Consider the following 21,631-nt stretch of genomic DNA (forward strand, 5'->3'; position numbering starts at 1 on the left):
TGCGTTGTTCTGCTGTCGACATCCTGTTGACTTCACAGCTTTTGGCGCCCTCGTGGAGTGCGGCTCTCCACCTACACCTGTCTTATGCTGCAACTTCCCATGAGTCAGGGCTGACACTTGAAGGAGGCTTTAGGCTGTTCTTAAATCGCTTTTTGGGGCACCACGGGCACGTTTTCCTTCCAGTAGTTCACCGAAGAGTAGTTTCTTGGGGAGTCCATGCTCTTGCATACGGACTATGTGTCCTGCCCAGCGGAGTTGTGACTGCATGAGCATGGCGTAGATGCTGGGCAAGTCAGCTCGGGTGAGGACTTCTGTGTCGGGTATCTTTTCTTGCCAGTTGATACTGAAAAGCTTTCGGAGGCTGGTCGTGAGGAAGTGGTTCAGCTTTTTGGCGTACCACTGGTAGACAGTCCACGCTTCACAGCCATACAGTATATGTAGTTTGACGAGAACCACTGTACGGTAGACCTTAATCTTTGTCTCTGCTGTGATGCCTCTTCTGTCCCACACGTTCTTTACAGTCTACCGAAAGCAACGCTCGCCTTGGCCAGTCTAGCGTTCACGTCGTCATCGAAAACGTTGCTGGAGAGAGTGCTACCGAGGTATGTGAACTTGTCCGCTACATTTAGTCGTTGGTTATTGATGGTGATGTTGGGCTCAACATACGGTTTGCCTGGTGCTCTGCAGGTGCATGACTTCGGTCTTCTTTGTGCTGATAGGAAGGTCAAAGTGGTCGTAAGCATCAGAGAACTTGTCAATGCTGTGCTGCATATTTACCTTGGAGGTAGCGTTGAGGACAGAGTAATCAGCAAACAGGAGGTCGTTGATGGTGTCCGATTGATCTTTAGACTTGAGTCATCAAAGCGCTATTTGATGCCGGTTCCGGTTTCCGTGCCATCGAAGGCATCAGTCAGCATGGCGGAGAACATCAAGCTGAAGAGCTTCCCTGCTTCACTCCATTTGAGACAGAGAATGGCTCTGAAGATTCGTCGCCATCTTGGACTCTCGTCTGCATCTCGTCGTGCAGCTGTCGAACAATGGTGATGAATTTTGTTGGGCATCCGTACTTTATCATAATTCGCCAAAGGCCTTCTCTGTGTCAAAAGCCTTGGTCAGATCAACGTAAGTGGAGTATGGGTTGGAAATCTGTTCCTGACACTTCTCTTGCAGCTGACGTGCAGCGAACACCATGTCGATTGTACCGCGATTTTTCCGGAAGCCGCACTGACTCTCGGGCAGGAGGCCATCCTCAAAGTGTTTAATGAGACGGTTAAGTAGAACCCGCGCCAGAGTCTTGCCTGCGATGGTGAGAAGGGAAATTCCACGGTAGTTGTCGCAGGCCTGTGTATTTCTCTTTCGCTTGTACAGGTGGATGATTGAGGCATCCTTAAGGACTTGAGGCACCTTCTTTTGGTCCCAAATGAGTTCAAACAGATAGTGGAGTTTTTCGACTTGAGCCATGCTCCCTTCTTTGTAAATCTCAGCTTGGATGGAGTCTCCGCCAGGTGCTTTGCCAGTTGATAGCAGACTAATTGCTTTCTGGATCTCTTCCAGCGTGGGAACGGCTTCCAGTGACTGGTTGATGGGAACCTGGGCAGTCGGTTAATGGCTTCGTCGTTGATGGTAGAGGGGCGTTTCAGAACGCCATTGAAATGCTCCGCCCACCTGTCGAGTATCTTTTCCTTCTCTATGATGAGTGTTAACCCGTCAACACTGAGGAGAGGGGATGAGACTGAAGGAGTTGGACCGTAGACTTCCTTCAGTCCACGGTAAAAGTTCTTCCTGTCATGAGAGTCGGCGTAGCGTTGAATCTCGTCAGCTTTAGCATTCAGCCAGGGGTCCTGCATATCATAAGCTTTTGCTGTACTATGCTGCGAGCGTTCCTCAGAGCGTCTTTCTTGCCTGTGGAGGAGGAATCATCTATATGAGCCTAGTACATGTTAGCGCGGTACTTGTCCTCTAGAAGCTGCGTGATCTCGGCACAGTTCTCATCAACCAGTCTTTGTGTTTTCTGGTGGAGGGCCCCCGGCACTCGAAGGCTGTATTGTACACTGTATTACGAAGTGTGCTCCATGCTGCTTCCACGTCGTGGTCATCCAGTGCGGTGGAGTTCAGGCGTTCATCCAGGGTGTCAGCAAAGTACTGAGAGGAAGACAACTTGAGCTTGCCAACGTTTAGACGTTTTGGAGCCGTGGTCCCTGAGGACGTATCTTGGGTTTGATCCGGAAATGAGTTAAGAGACGATGAGACGGTGATTTGTCCAGCACTCCGCGCCGCACATAGACTTGGTGACACGAACGTCCTGTCTGTCTTTCTTCCTGACGATGACGTAGTCAATAACGTAGTTAATGAGATACCAGTACTTTGAGCGAGGGTGCATCCATGATGTCTTGTTACGGGTGGGAAGGCAGAAAACTGTGTTTATGATGAGAAGATATGACGATATCGACAATATTATATCGATATCGGTCGTGATCAGCACTATTGATTGGAAATGTTTGGCATCATATATGAGACTTTGCGCTATGTCGATGTCGACAACATCATGACGATATCGATCCTATTTGTACAATTTATTTTCACAAAAAGGTATATCATAGTTTTACAATGTCATAATTGATGTCAAAATTTATTCATTATTGTCATGAATATGAAAATAAACTATGATTAAGAAAGGGTTTGGGGTTGTTATTGTTTTGGATTAGGTTTAGAGTAAGGTGTTGGCTTATGGGTGAAAGTTGTAGAATATGTTTTTCAATCATGATTCTATATCGATAAAATGTTGTCGACAATAGGGTAACTTTATTAAATAGAAAGTAAATATGCAATTTAATTATCATGATTCGATATCGATACAGATCGATGGCAGGTATAATCTTTGTTAAAGTAAAGTGATTAAACATAAACACACACACACACACCTTCACACACACAAAGTAACAGGGACGGTATTTACCAAGGGCTGAGCAAACATGATTCGATATCGAAGCGAGATTGTCGATATCGACGATATCGACACTACAGGGAAAGTTTAATAATAGATAGCTTTTAAAGTAACACATGTTAAAAACATATTATTAAGGATGGAAACCATAATTCTGTGAACAAATATGATTCGAGGATGAATTGTAATAGACACACAAGAATAGAGAAATATTATAGTAAACTATAAAAAAGAAATGTGTCGATATCATAACTACGTCGTATCTTGAAAACTTTCCTTAAATTTCTTTTCAGTTTTCTTGTCAAATGTCTTATCCAAGACAGTTGAGAATTATTTACACCCTCTTAGTTTTCAAACTTGATACTACGTGCCTGAAACACATGAACTTCTTAATTTTAAAGTAGAAAATAACTGCATGGATCGTAATTACTATTTTTAAAGTGTTTACTAGTATTTAATTGAATGATTTCAAGAGTCATAGGCTGTCTCGTCATGACGAGAAGGAAAAGTTTACCTCCGTGAATGTGACCTTCAAAGAAACGTCAAGAAGTATACATTTCGCAATACCAATATTTCAAATCTTTTTGCGTCACCAACGTGGAAAATGGAAAACATGTTTGTGTTCTAAATATTATAATTATAAAAACATACTTCGTAGTCAACAACAATTATTAAATGTGTGAGAGAAGTTCTTCCAGTGTTTTAATTGAGCCCTGAACATTTTCTCCTACATACTCAATTGTGCTTGGTTTCAGGAGTGTATGTTTTTTTGTCCCCCGCTTGAAAAGTGGGGGATATTAATTTGGGTTTGTCCGTCCGTCCGTCCGTCTTTCTGTCTGTCTGTAACGCTTTCGTTTCCACACGATATCTCGAGAACCCTTTGAGCTTTTGCAATGAAATTTAACATTGCAACTCCCTATGGACTAAAGAAGACCCCTATTGATTTTGAGGTCAAAAGGTCAAAGGTCAAGGTCATAAATAAGCAAATTCTGTCTGTTAAAACACTTTCGTTTCCACACGATATCTCTAGAACCATTTGAGCTATCGCAATGAAATTTTACATAGCAACTCCCTGTGGCCTAAAGAAGAACCCTATTGATTTTGAGGTCAAAAGGTCAAAGTTCAAGGTCGTAAATTTATACATTCTGTCTGTGTGTAACACTATCATTTCCGGGCGATATTTCAAGAAGATTTTGAGCTTATGCAATGTAATTTTATACCAAAACTCCCTAGGACGTCTCTCGCCCCTCTCAAAGTGCCCCGGCCCGTTTGTTTTATTAGTATAGTATTACATGTCGCTATTTTTAGCGCAGGGGCATGAGGAGAGTTATTGCGTATAAAACAGGTTTTCGGCGGACTTTATGTTCTTATTACATCTATTATAATTGTTTAATAAAGGCTAAATAAATCAAACACCATGGATTGTGTAAAATTTTGAGAATGCTGAACATGAAAACATGAATATATACATGTATGTGACTTTAGTTCTGCATATACTTCGCTCTGGGTAAAGCGACTACGTGGTCTAGTGGTTATGTCTCTCGCTTCAAATGTGAGAGGTCCGGTGATCGAATCTCGGTCAAACCTTTCTTTTTTTTTTTTTTACTAAATGATAGTATTCAGCATGTGAAATGAAAAATTTATGAGGTTATAAAATCATCATTACAGTGTGATAAATATTCCATATAAAAAATCTTCTATACACATAATAAAGAATAAGCAATCAAATCTTTATATGCATATTGACATACATGTATTTTATTTCCTTCAGTATACATGTATACATTTAATAATTCTACAAATTCAGTCAGGGGGAGCCGACTTTTTCCCTAAGCGGGGGACACGAATTCTCTGAATTAGCTTGTTTTTCTAGTTGTACTTGAAAATAAATCGTTAGAATAAAAATAAAAATCGCTGAGATTTCCACTTTTTAGGTTACCCGAGTCACTCCAGTTACTATTGCAATTTGATTTTGTCTGTTATCGTGCGTCGTTAAATTCGTGAACTTTTAAAAAATATTTTTAGCTTCTTTCCCCGAACGGCTGGACCAATTTTCAAAATTCTTTTTCAGCAAAGGGACAAAAATTGTGAATTTAATGATCCTCTCCAAACCCCCTCCCCGATGTCAGAAGTCTGGGGGCAAAACAATCAAAATTAATTCCATTTTCATTTTTAGCTCACCTGAGCCGAAGGCTCAAGTGAGAGCTTTTCTGATCACATTTTGTCCGTAGTCTGTCCGTCCGTCTGTAAACTTTTCACATTTTCAACTTCTTCTCAAGAACTGCTGGGCCAATTTTAATCAAACTTGGTACAAAACATCCTTGGGGGATGGGAAGTTGATATTGTTAAAATAAAGGGTCAAGTCCCCTTCCAAGGGGAGGTAATAAAACAAGACAAAAATAGGGTAGGCTCATTAAAAATTCTTCTCAAGAACTAGTGGGCCAGAAAAGCTGAAACTTATGTGGCAACATTCTGGGGTATTGTAGAATTCAAAATGTTATTCATGACCTCCGGGGGTAGGGCGGGGCCACAATAGGGAATCCAAGTTTTACATAGAAATATATAGGAAAAATATTTTAAAATCTTCTCAAGAACCAATGGGCCAGAAAAGCTGAAACTTATGTGGAAGCATCCTGGTGTAGTTTAGAATCTAAATTGTTAAAATCATGACCCCGGGGGTATGGCGGGGCCACAATATGGAATCCAAGTTTTACATAGAAATATATAGACCAAATACTTAAAAATCTTCTTCTCAAGAACTACCGGGCCAGGAAAGCTGAAACTTAAAGCATCTCTGGGGTAGTGTAGATTCTAAATTGTTAAAATCATGCCCCCGGGGGTAGGGCGGGACCACAATAGGGAATTCAAATTTCATATAGAAATATATAGGAAAAATCTGGGGAAAAAAATAGGAATCCAAATTTTATATAGAAAAAATATATAGAAAAAATATATAGGAAAAATATTCTTCTCAGGAACCAGTTGGTCAGGAAAGCTGAAACTTAGGTGGAAGCATCTTGGGGTAGTGTAGATTCTAAATTATTAAAATCAAGACGGGGTGGTGGTGGGGGGTTGAGGTGGGGTAGGAGGCCACAATAGATATAAGAAGAGGGGAAATCTGGTAAAGAACTGCATCACCAAAGCTACTCAGGTGAGCGATGTGGCCCATGGACCTCTTGTTTATACCCCCGCTTGAAAAGTGGAATTGGTGATATCACCTATTCATTTTCCGTACGTGATATCGCCTATTCGAAAAGGTGATATCATTTATTCGAATAGGTGATATCACCTATTCGAATTGGTGATATCAACTTACTGGAAATGAATAGGTGATATCACCTATTCGAATAAATGATACACCTGTTCGTGTTGAATAGGTGATATCACCTATTCTAATAAGTGATATCACCTTTTTCGAATAGGTGATATCAGCAAATCAAATCAAATAGGTGATATCACCTATTCGAATAGGTGATATCACTTTTTGGCAGTAAATACTAAAACTGCGCCCCATAATAAATACCAAAACGGCGCCTCATAAGTTCTAGAGTTAGGACGTGGCTATTTAGATTTAAGAGAGAAAATGTATAAATTCTATGAAAATCTTATTTGTTCCGTAAAAGTTATGCATGGTTATTATGAGCAACAGTATCTCTTCGAAAATTATTAATTTATATGTTCAGTTCCTGCATGGGCCAGGGCTTAGTGTTCGGTTGGTGTTCATTTAGTAAATTTCTGTTATAAAATTTTGCTAAAGTGGCATACGCGTCGGGACCGGGGGGGGGCACTTTTTTGCAAATATATATATGACCGATTAGCTAGGGGGTATCCACTCTGTGGCTCGAACCTACGACCCTCAGATTTAAAATCCAACGCTCTACCGAATGAGCTAAAGGGTTAACCCACTAGCTATTGCTAGTAGGAGCGTGGCCTCACTATTTACAACACATAGCCACTTTTTAAACTCTGTTACACTTCCCCCTTCTTTTTGAGATTTCTTACCCCTAAGAAATCTCACACACGAGACTCTGTAAACACCACTCACCATGTGGGTTTTTTAGTTGGGCGCCAATATGTAATAGGGTTCTTGGAATGACAACATCGTTTCTGGTTTGGATGATTTTATTAATAGTACAAGTAGTAGACCCTGTAATTACAATAACAATTATTAGACAAGATAAAAATATACATTTAACTGCAATACAGTATTTGTTATCATTGTAATAAATTCATACTTTATAGTTCATATTCTCTTTGTGTTAAATTTATATAAAAATAATCACTTCTTTATCACAGATCAATTTATCATAAAAATAATTCCTTTGACAATTTAGTAATTTAAAATAAAAGAAAATCATAATAATTTATCATAATCATTATCCGATACCAAATAATTCAGAATCAAATAATATTACTGAACATTTACAAAAATACAATTTCATGCATTTGACTGAATACACATGAAATTCAATTCAACACAAAATATAAACATGCAAGACAAATACTCAAAATAAAGTTCTGTCAACACATAAATATAATAGAACAACACAAACATAAAACACATAGATTACCTTCAATATGGTCAAAAGGTCTGGATGTTATTACATACTGTACTAGTAGCTAATACATGTAGCTGTTTCAGTCCTATAAAGAATGCATAAAAATGAGTAATCTCCCTTAGCTGATATAAAAATCTTTAATAATGATAACTGATTAATTTAATGAAAAATACCTATGCTTTAATCGGAAAGGATTATTTCTACTTACACTCAACAGAGTCAAATACAACACAACCTACTTACACTCAACAGAATCAAATACAACACAACCCCTTGAACAACAAACCACTGAACTTCAAATCACCTGATCACAACTGTACAACTGGGTGAAATTAAAATGTGTGTTTCTTTCAGTCAACACTATCTCTCAATTTATCTGAAATTCCTAATAGTTTATACTCCTATTTATTTCATTTAATAAATGCTTTTCTTTTTCAAAAATAATTAATTGAATGCTTTATCTGAATACCCCCCCCCCCCCCCAAAAAAAAAATGAATGTTGGGCGCCAATATGACCGATTAGCTAGGGGGTATCCACTCTGTGGCTCGAACCTACGACCCTCAGATTTAAAATCCAACGCTCTACCGAATGAGCTAAAGGGTTAACCCACTAGCTATTGCTAGTAGGAGCGTGGCCTCACTATTTACAACACATAGCCACTTTTTAAACTCTGTTACACTTCCCCCTTCTTTTTGAGATTTCTTACCGCTAAGAAATCTCACACACGAGACTCTGTAAACACCACTCACCATGTGGGTTTTTTAGTTGGGCGCCAATATGTAATAGGGTTCTTGGAATGACAACATCGTTTCTGATTTGGATGATTTTATTAATAGTACAAGTATAAGTAGACCCTGTAATAACAATAACAATTATTAGACAAGATAAAAAAAATATACATTTAACTGCAATACAGTATTTGTTATCATTATAATAAATTTATACTTTAAAGTTCATATTCTCTTTGTATTAAATTTAAATAAAAATAATTACTTCTTTATCACAGATCAGTTTATCATAAAAATAATTCCTTTGACAATTTAGTAATTTAAAATAAAAGAAAATCATAATAATTTATCATAATCATTATCCGATACCAAATAATTCAGAATCAAATAATATTACTGAACATTTACAAAAATACAATTTCATGCATTTGACTGAATACACATGAAATTCAATTCAACACAAAATATAAACATGCAAGACAAATACTCAAAATAAAGTTCTGTCAACACATAAATATAATAGAACAACACAAACATAAAACACATAGATTACCTTCAATATGGTCAAAAGGTCTGGATGTTATTATGTTCCCCAAACGAAGTTTGGGAACATATTGTTTTTACTTTTTTTCTGAATTTTCTTCTCCGGTACTTTTTTTGTCCGCGAGTGTTCTCGTAAACTACTCATCCGATCTAGGTGAAACCTTTTTAGGGTCACTAGGTATGTTATGTAGATGTGCGGAACGAAGGTCATTTTGCGCGCACGTGCGTGCATGTGCGCACACGTGTAACGCGTGAAATGACCAATATGATAGATATAGCCGTAACCTTTTAAATTTTTGATGAAATGCTTTGAAACTCATAATATAAGGATATAATAGTAGTATAGACATGATGACATGGTCAAAATAGCAAGATCTCACGCGCATGAACGTGCGCTTCGTTCCGATTGGTTGAAACAAAAGTCTTTATATCTTTTTTGTTTTTTGACAAAATCCTTTAAAATTTTGAAAATAGTCATACATTATGAAGATCTACAGCATGATATATAAGAATAATCATGAACGCAAGCACATGCACGTTAGCTGCAATCTGATTGGCTAAAAGTTTAAATGCCTAAAACTTTCTTAGTTCTCAATAATAAAGGGTGAAATTTCGAATATGAATAGATATAAGGAATGCCTTCATTATTCTACCATCAAAAGTAAATGCACGGACGTCATGCACATGCGCGCACACACAATGCGTTAAACGACAGTATACTTAAGTCTTTTGATGTTCATGCAGAATTAAGAACTTATAAATGTAAAGACATGTAACATACTGAAGCAGATCTTTTTACCCTTGACCTTGATACTTAGGTCAAGGTCACTAGTAACCTGAATAAAATGTTGATATTAGCTATTTACCAAAATGACCTTGACCTATGAACTTGAAATCGACCTTAACCTTTGACCTTAACCCAAGGGTAGAAAGACCCCCCCCCCCACACACACAAAGTAAAGAATCGCTGTAAAGCTCAAATTACACCTCGGACCCACATAACATTTCAAGGAAACTGCAGAAAAGAGCTCGAGGAAAGAGTATTGAAATATTTGATGTGAGTTTCCAAAGTATATAGAAATTATTAATTTTATTAATTACAAATCCTGTCGTGTTTGAAATTAAAGTACAGATGAATAAAAGTGGTATATAAGCCTTCTTTGTTTACATGTATTTATTCGGATGTCGTTAACAGCATTCAATTCTACTGATTTGAAACAATATTTTAATACCAAGCATCCTTTGTTTATTTAACCTTTGAAATTTAATTGATTTTTTTTTTAGAATTACGCAATCCCCAGAAATTCAAAATCAATATACATGTACGCTCCTTCGTAAAAAAAAAAAATCAGGTATTTGCATTTATGAACAATATTAATATGAAGGTCTTAAAGAATATTGCTCACATTAGCTGATACGAATGTCTTTATAAATATCTATTGTAAACCCCAAAAAGTAGCCTCCTATGCATTGGAAAAAATGAATAGTTCCGGTCAAAATCCTTTACATGTATATATTTATTTACATAGTATATAAAATTTACTAGGCACAGGTACCAGAGTTGTCAAAATGACCAGAGAGGAAATATATTTTAAAAAATCTGAACAGATTAAAGGAAAATCCCTTTTCTATGTATGGAACTAAAATTGACTAAGTTCATTTTGATTGGTTAGCCATTGGCGTGATATCCTTAGTCAACTTTAACACAGCCTTGTCGTCGGAATAAAACCAACTTTGAGCCCGAGGTTAAAATCAGTAGAGAATTTAAATGAGAATGGGTATTTCAAAAAATGATATATACTAGAGATGTGGTAACTTTATATCTGTACTTTTTCTATTATTCGCGGGATAGAAAGATGTGTTAATCGCTTAACCAACATGCCATGATCATCTTGCATATGCATGTACATGTACGTGTGCGCCCATGCAAAACGTTAAACGATATATAGTTGATATCATTGTAACTTTTATATCTTTAAATGAAATCCTTAAATACTTAGTATATTTATAAAAGATGTTACAGGAAAGGCTATGGCACGAAAAGGGACATGGGGAGCGTTTGGGGAACATCTGTAACGGTCCCCGTTACAATTAGCCCTAGTTACATACTGTACTAGTAGCTAATACATGTAGCTGTTTCAGTCCTATAAAGAATGCATAAAAATGAGTAATCTCCCTTAGCTGATATAAAAATCTTTAATAATGATAACTGATTAATTTAATGAAAAATACCTATGCTTTAATCGGAAAGGATTATTTAAATTATATGAAATAAAAGCTAAAATTCCTAATTTTATGATAAATTACATTACAGTTACACAAGTTATTTATAAAACTAATTTTACAACTTTACACCTATTTATTCATTTCACTCAGTCCTACATATATACAATTTCATGACTGAATTAGAGTGAAATGTCAGATAAAATATTTATGTTTCTCATTTTACACAAATACACAAACTCTCAAACTTACACTCAACATTCTAACACCTTTTTCACTCACTTTCATACAAAATCAAAATCACAATCATACAAAATAATATAACAACAGACCTGAGATCCTTGAAATACACCCTCGATGAAAATGTAGACGTAGTGAATAACCAAAATAGTAAACTCAGGAATCACCGAGATCAACATGTACACCCTGTCCTCTTGGACACAAAGACTAGTATGACCAGTTCTACCCAAAAATAAATCTATCCACAAAGAGATTTCCCTCCAAAATCTTGACCAATGAAATCTCATTGTCAGGTCACTTCATAGGTCACTGACCTCTCAAAGTTTATAGCTAAAGTAAGTATAAGGGAAACTTATATCTAATAATTCTTAATTAATTTCTAAATAATTCTAAAGCTTCTAAAGTATAATATACCTTAAATAAATAATAAACTGCTGAAATATAAATAAGTAAAATTAAATAAATTCCTGGAAATAATCATATCCAAATTATTTTAGGCATGTCAAATAAACTCAAAATACTAAAATACTAAAACTATATACTCTTTTTAAATATTTACACTTTACCACATATACATAATATAGGCATTGAAAATTGGGGTTTACCTTTTTTTGTTGGTTTAGCCCCCCCCCCCCCCCCCCCCCACTTTCAATTTGCTTCCGACGCATATGAGTGGGTCAAACTCCAAGGTAAATGTGAAAAGGTCAAATATGTAGGAACCAAAACAAAATGAAGGTCTTAATTGTCACATGGAATACATATGTGAAAGTCACAGCTCCAATCAATCAAAAGTTATTGGCAATGTCAAAGTTTTTTTTCCAGACAGACAGGCAGACGGACAGGGTAAAACTATATACCCCGAATATTCGAATATGGTGGCATAATAATTAACATATATTCAAGTTACGTAATCATGGTAATTGTTTTAAAATAAGGTGAAAGCTGCACAGGCATTGATAGATCACATGATCAATAATCTGAGCAAAAAAACCACGTGATTTCCATGCATCACATGTTTGAAAATGGCGGCTTCCGTTTGGATCAGCGGGTCTGTTCTATTGCTTTTGTTTTGTGTAACATGCAATGGACAGAACACAAATTACATTATTGGTGCTGGAATTGCAGACATTACTGGTCCAGCGGCGGAGGTTGACATGGTAATTATTGGTATTTTTTAATTAAAAATGTCTGAATTACATCAGGAACCTACCGGGTATATACTAATAAATGTTCCTGATTACATATATAGACTCTTGTCTCGCACTTTGTGCAATGGAGATATAAAAAGTTAGGACCAATCGCCCAAACGGGATAGATCATCCCAAATGGGTTATTGGGATCCGAAAGAGCTATTACAATGTATTTAAAGTCATATACGCTATATGAACGCCGAATTCTGTGTGAAACAAAATGATTAACGATTAAAAACACATAAGTGTTATGAAAAATAATACTTTCCACAAAATTGTACTATAGTCTTCGTTGTAATAACAAAACAATTAAACAATATCTAGGAATCAAGAATTCAGTCATTTCATGAATATTGATGAAGGAAGTGCGTAAACAGTAGGCCTATATATAGAAACACATGTCCACGGGAAATCACAGATAACGAGGTATATGTGCATTTTGACAACAATCATTAATATAAGGTTAATATGCGTCATAACAGAGTAGATGGTTGTTACTAAATACATTAAAAGATAAGTACCATTAAGAGTAAGACGCTTGCCATCCACGTCAAAAGTGAGTAGTATCTCAAACGGCCTACCTTGTTTTCTTTACGCCACGTTTGTTTATCAATCTAAAAGTAGCGACGGCGTCACGTGATGGATTTATTTTAAAATAGCTATTTTTCTTTCCTAGCAGGGTAATAAATAATTATAATTTGATAACTTTTTAACGCGTTTAATTTTAATGGTATAATTTACAGTATTTTCGTAACTTTTAATGATAAATAAATTATATCAATTTCCAATCTTATTTAAACTGGCGCAAGTTATAGCGTGTATACTTTTAAGTAAATATCCAAAACTTATTTTCCAGTGTTTCTATTCATAATGATAACAAAAAGTGAATTTTGAGATTTTTTAACAACTCATACAAATGTGAATACAAGTAGCATGTTAACCTTCAATTTGAAAAAGAAATTGAATTTTGAATTCAACAAGAAAACTTAATACAAAACATAATTGTTTCCAAAATATGCCTTTTTTTTTTCAATTTAAAATTCCCAATTGAAAGGATACAGGACCCTGTACCGAAAAGGGTCAATGTAGCCCTGGAATTGCAAAATTAAGTGTTGCAATAACTAATGTTAAGACTAAAACTAAAAACCTGATGAGTATGAATATATTTTTTAAGATGGGATATGCCAATCCTGGCCAGACAAGTAAAGGTATTCATCTCCGTCAATACAGTCGAGCCTTCATCATTGCTGACTCAGCCAACAAAAGCAGGATTGTGTTTGTTAGCACAGATTCATGTATGCAGTCTCAAGGACTTAAACTAGAGGTTTGTGTTTAAGACAATTAAAAAAAACCCAAATATTTCATGTCCTGGGCGAGTGGCTGCTTTTACTTTGAATTTCACAGAAATATTTTGAAGGGACAATTTGGCGAACAAGTTGCTAAAAGGATATGCAGGCATTAGTGCATTTTAAGGATTGATTGTGGTAATACCTCCACATGTTATATTCCATGTTAACAGTCCTTGTTAGATATGCACACAAAAGGGAGCCATAAATATATTTACAAAACTTTCATTGTTTTTATTTTCCCCTGATTTCTGTTAATTTAAAGTCATCAAAGAAAATGATTTCATTTGAATCACAGATGTTGAAATGCACAAAAGCTATAAAGTGATGCCCATTCAAAATGTTCAAAAGCTGTCTTGATGATGTCTTATTCTTTTGAAGCGTTAAAACTTCTTTAATTTGTTTCAGATCATCAAACGGCTGAAGAGCAAGTATGGAGGTTTATACAATGAGAGGAACGTGGCTATCAGTGGAACCCACACCCACTCTGGTCCGGGGGGATTCCACCAGTACCTCCTCTATGACATCACTTCCCTGGGATTTGTCAATGAAACTTTCCTGTCTCTGGCTGAAGGAATTGTTGCTGTGAGTATTTTGCTGTAAATCTAAGTATTCTTGATATGCATCTATAAGCAGAAACTTTACTGCTGTTGGTCTAAGATTTATTTTCGAAAGAATCATGTATAAGAGTGAAAACTAATTGAAGATGTTTCAAATGTATTAAATAAACATAATATGTGAGAATTGAGTACCTGTGATAAAATATCAATATATTTCATTTTTGAGAATCAAAAACAATGCAAAATTTTTCTGTGTTATGATTTGATCAGAATCTAAGTGTTATGTGAGGTATCCAAAAAGTGAGAATTGAAATAAACTAACTTGCAGAATAAATACATGTATGAACACATGTTGTCTGTTTATATCATGTAGGTGAGCAATCCCACACTCTCATATAAACATTTATGTAATTTTAGAGCATTGATAAGGCCCATAACTCCATGCGACCAGGAAATCTGTACGTAAATACTGGAGAGCTTCTGGACAGTAATATTAATAGAAGTCCTACAGCCTACCTCAATAATCCTGCAGAAGAGAGAGCCAAGTAAGTATTACCAAGACAGAACCCCAAGAGGACAAAAGTCCTACAATCTACCTCAATAATCCTGCTGAGGAGAGAGCCAAGTAAGTTTTATGTAATCAGAGTCGAAAGGAAAAAGTCCGAAAGCCTTCTTCAAAATTCTTGCTGAGGAGAGAGAGCAAAATAAGTGTCACGTAAACAGGATCAAAGAGGGCAGTCTGCCTCAGTAATCCTGCTGAGGAGAGAGGTAAGTACCAGGTAAATGCTACATAATCAAGATCAATAAGGACCAAAGTCCTACAGCCTACCTTAATAATCCTGATGAGGAGAGAGAGATAAGTAAGTGTTACATAATCAGGATTAAAGGGGACAGAGCTCCTACAGCCTACCTCAATAATTCTTCTAAGGAGATAGTGAAGTAAGTGTTTCATAAACAGGATCAAAGAGGGCAGCCTGCCTCGGTAATTCTGCTGAGGAGAGAGAACTCAGGTGTACCCAGACAAGGTCCTATATGGTATCAGACCCATAACCTAAATCATGAATCCCTTATAAGTAATGGTGAAATTAAACTTATTAAACGACAGATAAAATTATGTTGGGATCAGAAAGAAGACATATTTGCTGTCTTACATAATTATGTATATACTAATCTTTCACAGGTACAGATATGATGTGGACAAAAATATGACAGTCCTAAGAATGGTAGATGCTCAGAACAAAGGCATTGGAATGATCAAGTCAGTCAGTTTTACCATTAGTTTCTGTTTTATGTGCATGGTTGGAAGAACTACATTATAGCTAAAGCATATAAATTGAAAATGGTACTCATTAATTAATATAAGACAGTAGTTTAATGGAAACTTTTGCATTATATTTTATTGTTACTACTTACTGTTGTTTTAGTTGGTTTGCTGTTCACTGCACCAGTATGAACAACACTAACCACCTGATCAGCAGTGATAACAAGGGGCTGGCAGCTCAAATGTTTGAGGCCGACATGAACAACGGAGCATTCCCAGGAAAAGTGAGTCGGGTTGTCATTCATACAAGGGGAATTAAAACAGTTCAGAATTTTTTTTAGTAAAATTCAAAACTGTTTAATGGAGGCTGATATCTTAAAGTCTTACAAAATTGGCATGTTTGTCAACATGCATGCATTAAATACAAGGGTGATAAAAGTCATTGGTAAAATTGAAAATATTGAAATGTCAGGAATGCAGAGCTTGATATTGGAGAAATTCCCTGCATAAATTCTTCACTAATGCTTCATCTTAAGGGATTGGGTGCTGAGAGGTTATGCTAGGCCTGTCCCATGTTTCCTTATTGACAATAAAACACCTATATGTACAGTTGAATTTCAGTATCTCTAACATCAGTGAGTATCTTGACTACCATGGATATGTTTAAGGGATTTTATGTTTAAAGGATTTTGAAGTACAAACTGCTCAATGTATCATCTTAGATATTTTAAATATGTAGATATCTAGATTTTTTTGGTCCTTGAGCCCAAGATAACAAGGTTTGGCAGTACATGTAAATCCTTAACCATATCTCTGTATGTTGGGAAATTGTGACTGATGGCAGATGAAGTGAGAGCTTTTTATTATATCATTACACAGGGTGAGTTTGTATCAGCGTTTGCTCAAAGTAATGAAGGTGATGTGTCCCCAAACACAAAAGGACCCCACTGTCTGGACACAGGCAAGCCGTGTGATGTCCCCACAAGTACCTGTAATGGCAGGGTAGGTACCAGATGGGGGAGGATCATATAATTCTTAAAAATGTAGATTTAAACCTTAAATTTTAAAGGAGTGCTGTCTTTAATATGCATTATTATTGCTCACTGTGTAAAAAAAAAATGGTTCTATATAAATTGGATGTTGTTAATTTTCCCTCCAACAGAATGAGCTTTGTGTTTCCCCTGGCCCTGGTAAAGACATGTTTGACAGCACCAGGATTATTGCCAGTAACCAGTACAAGAAAGCTAAGGTATTCAGCAATCAAGTTTAAAACTACAAGTAGTGTGTAAAATTATTGCAACATTTTTATCCAGCTTATATATAATATTCAAATAGTTCCTTATAAAATTAATGAAATGAATTTTGTTGTAAACTTGGAGTGTATGTGATTTGAATTTCACAGATACTTTATAATGACCCCGCTGCTTTGAAGCTTGAGGGCCCTGTAGACTTCAGACATACTTATGTTGACATGTCAAATGTAATGGTGCAGATCAACCAAACATCAAAGGTAGGAAAATTTGTATATATTGATGTAAATTTGTTAAAATGAAAAACATAATCAATCTTTAGTGTAAGGTTATGAGGGGGCATGATTTGGGGCTGGAATGTTATTTTTAAATGTATACTGAAAATGAGAGTGTAAAAGGACTACCCGGTAGTTCATTCATGTACTTAAATATAAACCTATGGATTTTACCAGTTATCTGACATATGGACATAAAAACATAAGACATAGAAATACACCACCATTCTGAACCAATAATCCCTCAGTATTTATCTTTTTACTCCACATCTGTGTAGGTCAAGACCTGTAAGCCTGCCATGGGTTTCAGTTTTGCTGCAGGAACCACAGACGGTCCAGGGGCCTTCAATTTCACTCAGGGTAAATAGCATTATTAGCAACTTGAACAAAAGGAAAGAGTATTATAACTGTGCAATCATTGTATTTCATGTGGGTTTAATGCAATGTTTGTAAATTTCGATGGCATGAAGGGATGAACAAATCCTGCATATTCAGGCAAAATCATTTATAGTGAGTTGTTTGCCATAAAAGTATGTCTATACCAACTCTAAATTTAAGGCACGATTGAAAATTGGCCACCAAATTAATATAATTCCACATTATGAAGGATTAAATTTCTCTACGTTTTGTCAAGTTTATATTGGTATTTACCTGGTTTTATTATAGGTGATACAACAGAAAATCCATTCTGGGATTTCATTCGTGATTTTCTGAAGAAACCCTCTCCAGAACAACTGGCATGTCAGCACCCTAAACCCATACTTCTGGACACAGGGGAGGTAATCATTTAAATTAAACAAAAGAAAGAGAGAAATACCGGTATAGGTATCATTTGTTTTTCACTTTGTCTGTCTCCACATAGTCATCCACATGTTTTTTTTTCTGTAAGTAATGATATAAGAGGAAAAATATATGATTTTCTGTACATGTATATGCTGTAGCAAAATCCGTCATCCAAAGTGAACTTGAATTGATGTCACATTTTGATGAAACTTATAATTATTATAAAAGTTATTTCTCACAAACAAACTTAGACAGTAAAAGCATGGAAAACTTGCTTTCAGAATGTCTCCAAATTGTATACAATGTACTATTGTCAGAAGCAAGTTCTAGGTATAAATTCTGACATTCCTTTCTTCACTACAGATAAGTGTTCCTTATGCCTGGTCCCCCTCTATTGTTGACCTACAGATCTTCAGGGTTGGACAGTTAGCTATCATCTCTGTACCAGCAGAATTCAGGTCAGCAATCAATGTTTGACAAAATACTGTAGTAAAATGTAAGGAGATGATTGTAAATGATTGATTTTACTGTATTTTAGTAACGGTATGCATCTTCCAAACCTTAACGATAATTTTATTACATTTCAGTACTATGTCAGGAAGAAGAACAAGGGACAGTATAACAGCTGTAAGTTATGATAATTAAATATAGAAGTGGTTATAAAGCAAAATTTATGAAAATATGCAAAACTTTTTTCAATTTTTTTCATATTCAAGACATTGAAAGCATCAGGTCTGCCTGCCAATACAGTGTCTGTGATTGCTGGTCTGACCAATGACTATGCTGACTATGTCACAACATATGAAGAATACCAGGTATGCAACTATCATTTTTCAAATTAATTAAAGTTATCATAAGAATTCATGAATTTTATTTGAACAAAAAGCACTTAGTACTCTGAATTTTGGGAAGTTTTTTATTCTTATAAACTGTATAACGCTCTAAAATATCATGCGAGTATATCATTCAAATGTTTTGTTGACAGGAAGAATAGTTTATTACAGGGAATAATTACTTTCAATTTTAGTATTTTCTTTTATTTTGAATGTCAGATTCAGAGGTATGAAGGAGCCTCAACCATCTATGGACCTCATACACTGGAAGCATTCATACAGGAATTCAATAAACTCGCAGTAGCTCTTGCAAAGGTAAAATATGGACATACATGTATACATCAACAGCTAGTAATGTGAAATTTATTTCTTCTTGAATAAATCTAATTTTCTAACATTAATTTAAATTTCAACTTAGTTGGCATTAGCTCTTAGAAACTTACAGTAAGATAGAATGCTGACCATAAATGGCATTGTCAATATGGAAATTTAAACAATCGTTTTCATTAACATAAGGTAAAGATTCTCTTAAGGTTATCTTCATCAATCTGGACTTGTAACAGTCAATGGTATGTATATTTGTATTTCTTTATTATAAGGGTACACCAGCACCTCCAGGCCCCACCCCTCCCAACCTGATGGACAGACAGCTGTCTTTCCTCCCTCCACTTATCTTTGACCATGCTCCTTTTGGGAATAGTTTTGGTGATGTTGTCACTGATGCCAATCCACAGTATAAACAGGTAAAATACATGTACTGGTAGTAATTTCTTAATTCATGATCTTATCTCTCTTTTGTTTCTTCTTCATTTTACTTCTAAAAGAACATATCATTTCCTTTCTTTTGATTTTAGGGAGATTCTGTGCAAGTAACATTTATAGGAGCCAATCCAAGAAATGATGTGAAGGTACCATAACTTTTCAAAGACTTATAACTTTCTTATCTATAGAAAATTTAGATGACACACCTTCTAATGTGTTGTTAAAAATCATTTGATTTTTATTTTTAGTTGGAGGATACATTCTTGACTGTGGAAATGCAGCAACCTGACAAAAGCTGGAAAGTTATGTACACAGACAGCCAGTGGGAAACAAAGTAAGCTTTCAATGGCCAGAATTATTATATTGCCTTTAAGAAAACAGAAAGATTTGATTTGTCAAAATTCCTAGGCCGCAAAGAATCAAAGCAAGCTTTTTAAAAATATTCATCAGAATTATGTAAGCTTTTAATAGTTGGTGAGAATTGCTACATTGTTGTTGTTTGTATACATATATATAGAATTTGTAGTGTTTGCATGAAATAATTTTGTTATGTGTTTTGAATTACATGTATTAACGGTTTATTTCATCATTAGATTTGAATGGAAGCACACCAGCCTGTTGCTTGGAGAGAGCCAGGTGACCATTACTTGGGATATCCCTCAGAACCAGACCCCAGGAACCTACAGAATTCAGTACTTTGGAGACTCCAAAAGCTTAGATAGAAAAATCACAAAGTTCACTGGGAAATCAACCGAATTCAAGGTCATGACCCCCAAACAATACAGGAAGCATAAGTTTGAGGCACCTAAGAGGGTAAATGAAGTATTGAAAAAGAACTGGAACTCTCTATTTAAACATAAATATAGTCAAGATATGTTTATTTCGAACAAAAAGCACTGAAAATTGTTGTTTGTCAGGTTTATTGAGATCTTTGCAATATTGGTTTTTCAATGATATTATTTTGTAAAGCGGCTTTCACTTAATTTACACATAAAAAATATTTTGATCTGGAATCGACCTGATATGGTACAAACAAGTTATCTAATATTCTTTAAATGTCGGATTTTCGGGTTTGAATATGATCAATTATTATATGTAAGATTACATAAATCTGAATAATCTTTCATTAATTTTTTTTCATTTGTAAATTATTGTTGATTTGTTATGAAGTGTTGTATATCAGAAATCCATTTCTTGTGGTCTGTCTTTTAAACCATTACCTGTTTATATGTGTTCTAAACATTCTTATATTTCTAAAAAATGCTATTTTGATTTTGTTATGCATTGCAGTATATTTCAAATAATTGTCATCCAAAGTTTTCATCTATTCATTAAAAGTTTACCATGACAGTTTAAGATTACGTATAGAATTTGACATCATGTATATTTTTAAAATTATTTTATAATCATCTGTAAAAAGTTCAGTGATACATTTATAACTGAACATGATTGAAAGCTTTTCAAATGATTTGAAAGGAAATGTTACATCAGAAATATACCGGTATGTGTCATTCTGTAATGTTTGACTTGAAATATGTGTATGACAGATGTTTAATATGTCTCTTTGTTATTTAATTTACATAATGAATGTGCCAAATAATGAATTCCTTTTTGTACATGTACAATTTAATTCTCTATGTTAATATTTTCTATGATTCGTTAATTTTCTTTCTGATTGTCATTAAATGTGAAAAAGTTTATTGTGTATTGATTCTAAGACAGCACCAAAAACAGCTGCAGTGTAGTGTGCATCATTTTCAATGTAGTTCAGAAGAAAAAGAAACAAAAATGAGGTCCATGGATCACAAAGCTCACCTGAGTTATATTGACACTGCTATTTTTAAAACAAGATATTCAACAGGTTTTCTACAGAAAAATGTCTTAAGATGTGTTCTCATCCAAGTCCCAAGTGGTCAGGACTCATGGAACTTGTGTCCACTTAGCATAGGAATAAATAGCTAAAATGGAATTGTTGCTCTGGTGAAAAAGCCTTTTTTAAAAGTGTTTTCCTGAATTTAGCCTCTTCCTAGCCCTAAGGTCCATAATTTAAGGGAAAAATAAACAAGGACCCATGCAATGAGAAAATATTTTCATTCTGATGTGATAAATTGTGGCCCTGCTCTTGATTTTTTT

At 35.3% G+C, this 21,631-nt stretch overlaps 2 protein-coding genes across 2 annotated transcripts; one reads left to right on the top strand and one right to left on the bottom strand.

The window, feature by feature from the left end:
* Positions 1–1,071: 1,071 nt before the first annotated feature.
* Positions 1,072–8,256, bottom strand: LOC134255273 (uncharacterized). Its single transcript, XM_062737785.1, has 5 exons — positions 8,115–8,256; positions 6,990–7,091; positions 1,997–2,318; positions 1,734–1,902; positions 1,072–1,590 (listed from the first exon to the last, which is right to left on the bottom strand). Exons 1-5 carry the CDS (start codon positions 8,254–8,256, stop codon positions 1,072–1,074), a joined length of 1,254 nt encoding a protein of 417 aa, XP_062593769.1.
* Positions 8,257–12,241: 3,985 nt separating this feature from the next.
* Positions 12,242–21,196, top strand: LOC134255247 (uncharacterized). Its single transcript, XM_062737759.1, has 19 exons — positions 12,242–12,395; positions 13,603–13,752; positions 14,183–14,359; positions 14,752–14,879; positions 15,515–15,592; positions 15,759–15,879; positions 16,475–16,597; positions 16,758–16,844; positions 16,998–17,105; positions 17,399–17,480; positions 17,787–17,899; positions 18,267–18,361; positions 18,491–18,530; positions 18,620–18,718; positions 18,956–19,051; positions 19,336–19,479; positions 19,591–19,644; positions 19,747–19,832; positions 20,092–21,196. The coding sequence occupies exons 1-19, from the start codon at positions 12,261–12,263 to the stop codon at positions 20,396–20,398; spliced, it is 2,223 nt and encodes a 740-aa protein (XP_062593743.1). The 5' UTR covers positions 12,242–12,260; the 3' UTR covers positions 20,399–21,196.
* The last annotated feature ends 435 nt before the right edge of the window (positions 21,197–21,631 follow it).

Source organism: Saccostrea cucullata, unplaced genomic scaffold, assembly GCF_032062105.1.
Source record: "Saccostrea cucullata isolate Sc308-1 unplaced genomic scaffold, CSIRO_AGI_Scuc_v1 ctg127, whole genome shotgun sequence".
Taxonomy (NCBI): Eukaryota; Metazoa; Mollusca; class Bivalvia; order Ostreida; family Ostreidae; genus Saccostrea; species Saccostrea cuccullata.

Bases quoted from the DNA above. Each gene is read 5' to 3' on its own strand.
- LOC134255273 (XM_062737785.1), bottom strand. From the start codon at position 8,256: ATGGTGAGTGGTGTTTACAGAGTCTCGTGTGTGAGATTTCTTAGCGGT. The intron at 2,319-6,989 runs GTGAGTGGTGTT...CGTCATCGTCAG, and splicing joins CCAACTAAAAAACCCACATG to GAAGAAAGACAGACAGGACG. The intron at 1,591-1,733 runs GTCTCATCCCCT...CCGACTGCCCAG, and splicing joins TCTACGGTCCAACTCCTTCA to GTTCCCATCAACCAGTCACT.
- LOC134255247 (XM_062737759.1), top strand. From the start codon at position 12,261: ATGGCGGCTTCCGTTTGGATCAGCGGGTCTGTTCTATTGCTTTTGTTT. The intron at 18,719-18,955 runs GTATGCAACTAT...TTTGAATGTCAG, and splicing joins CAACATATGAAGAATACCAG to ATTCAGAGGTATGAAGGAGC. The intron at 19,480-19,590 runs GTAAAATACATG...TTTTGATTTTAG, and splicing joins CCAATCCACAGTATAAACAG to GGAGATTCTGTGCAAGTAAC.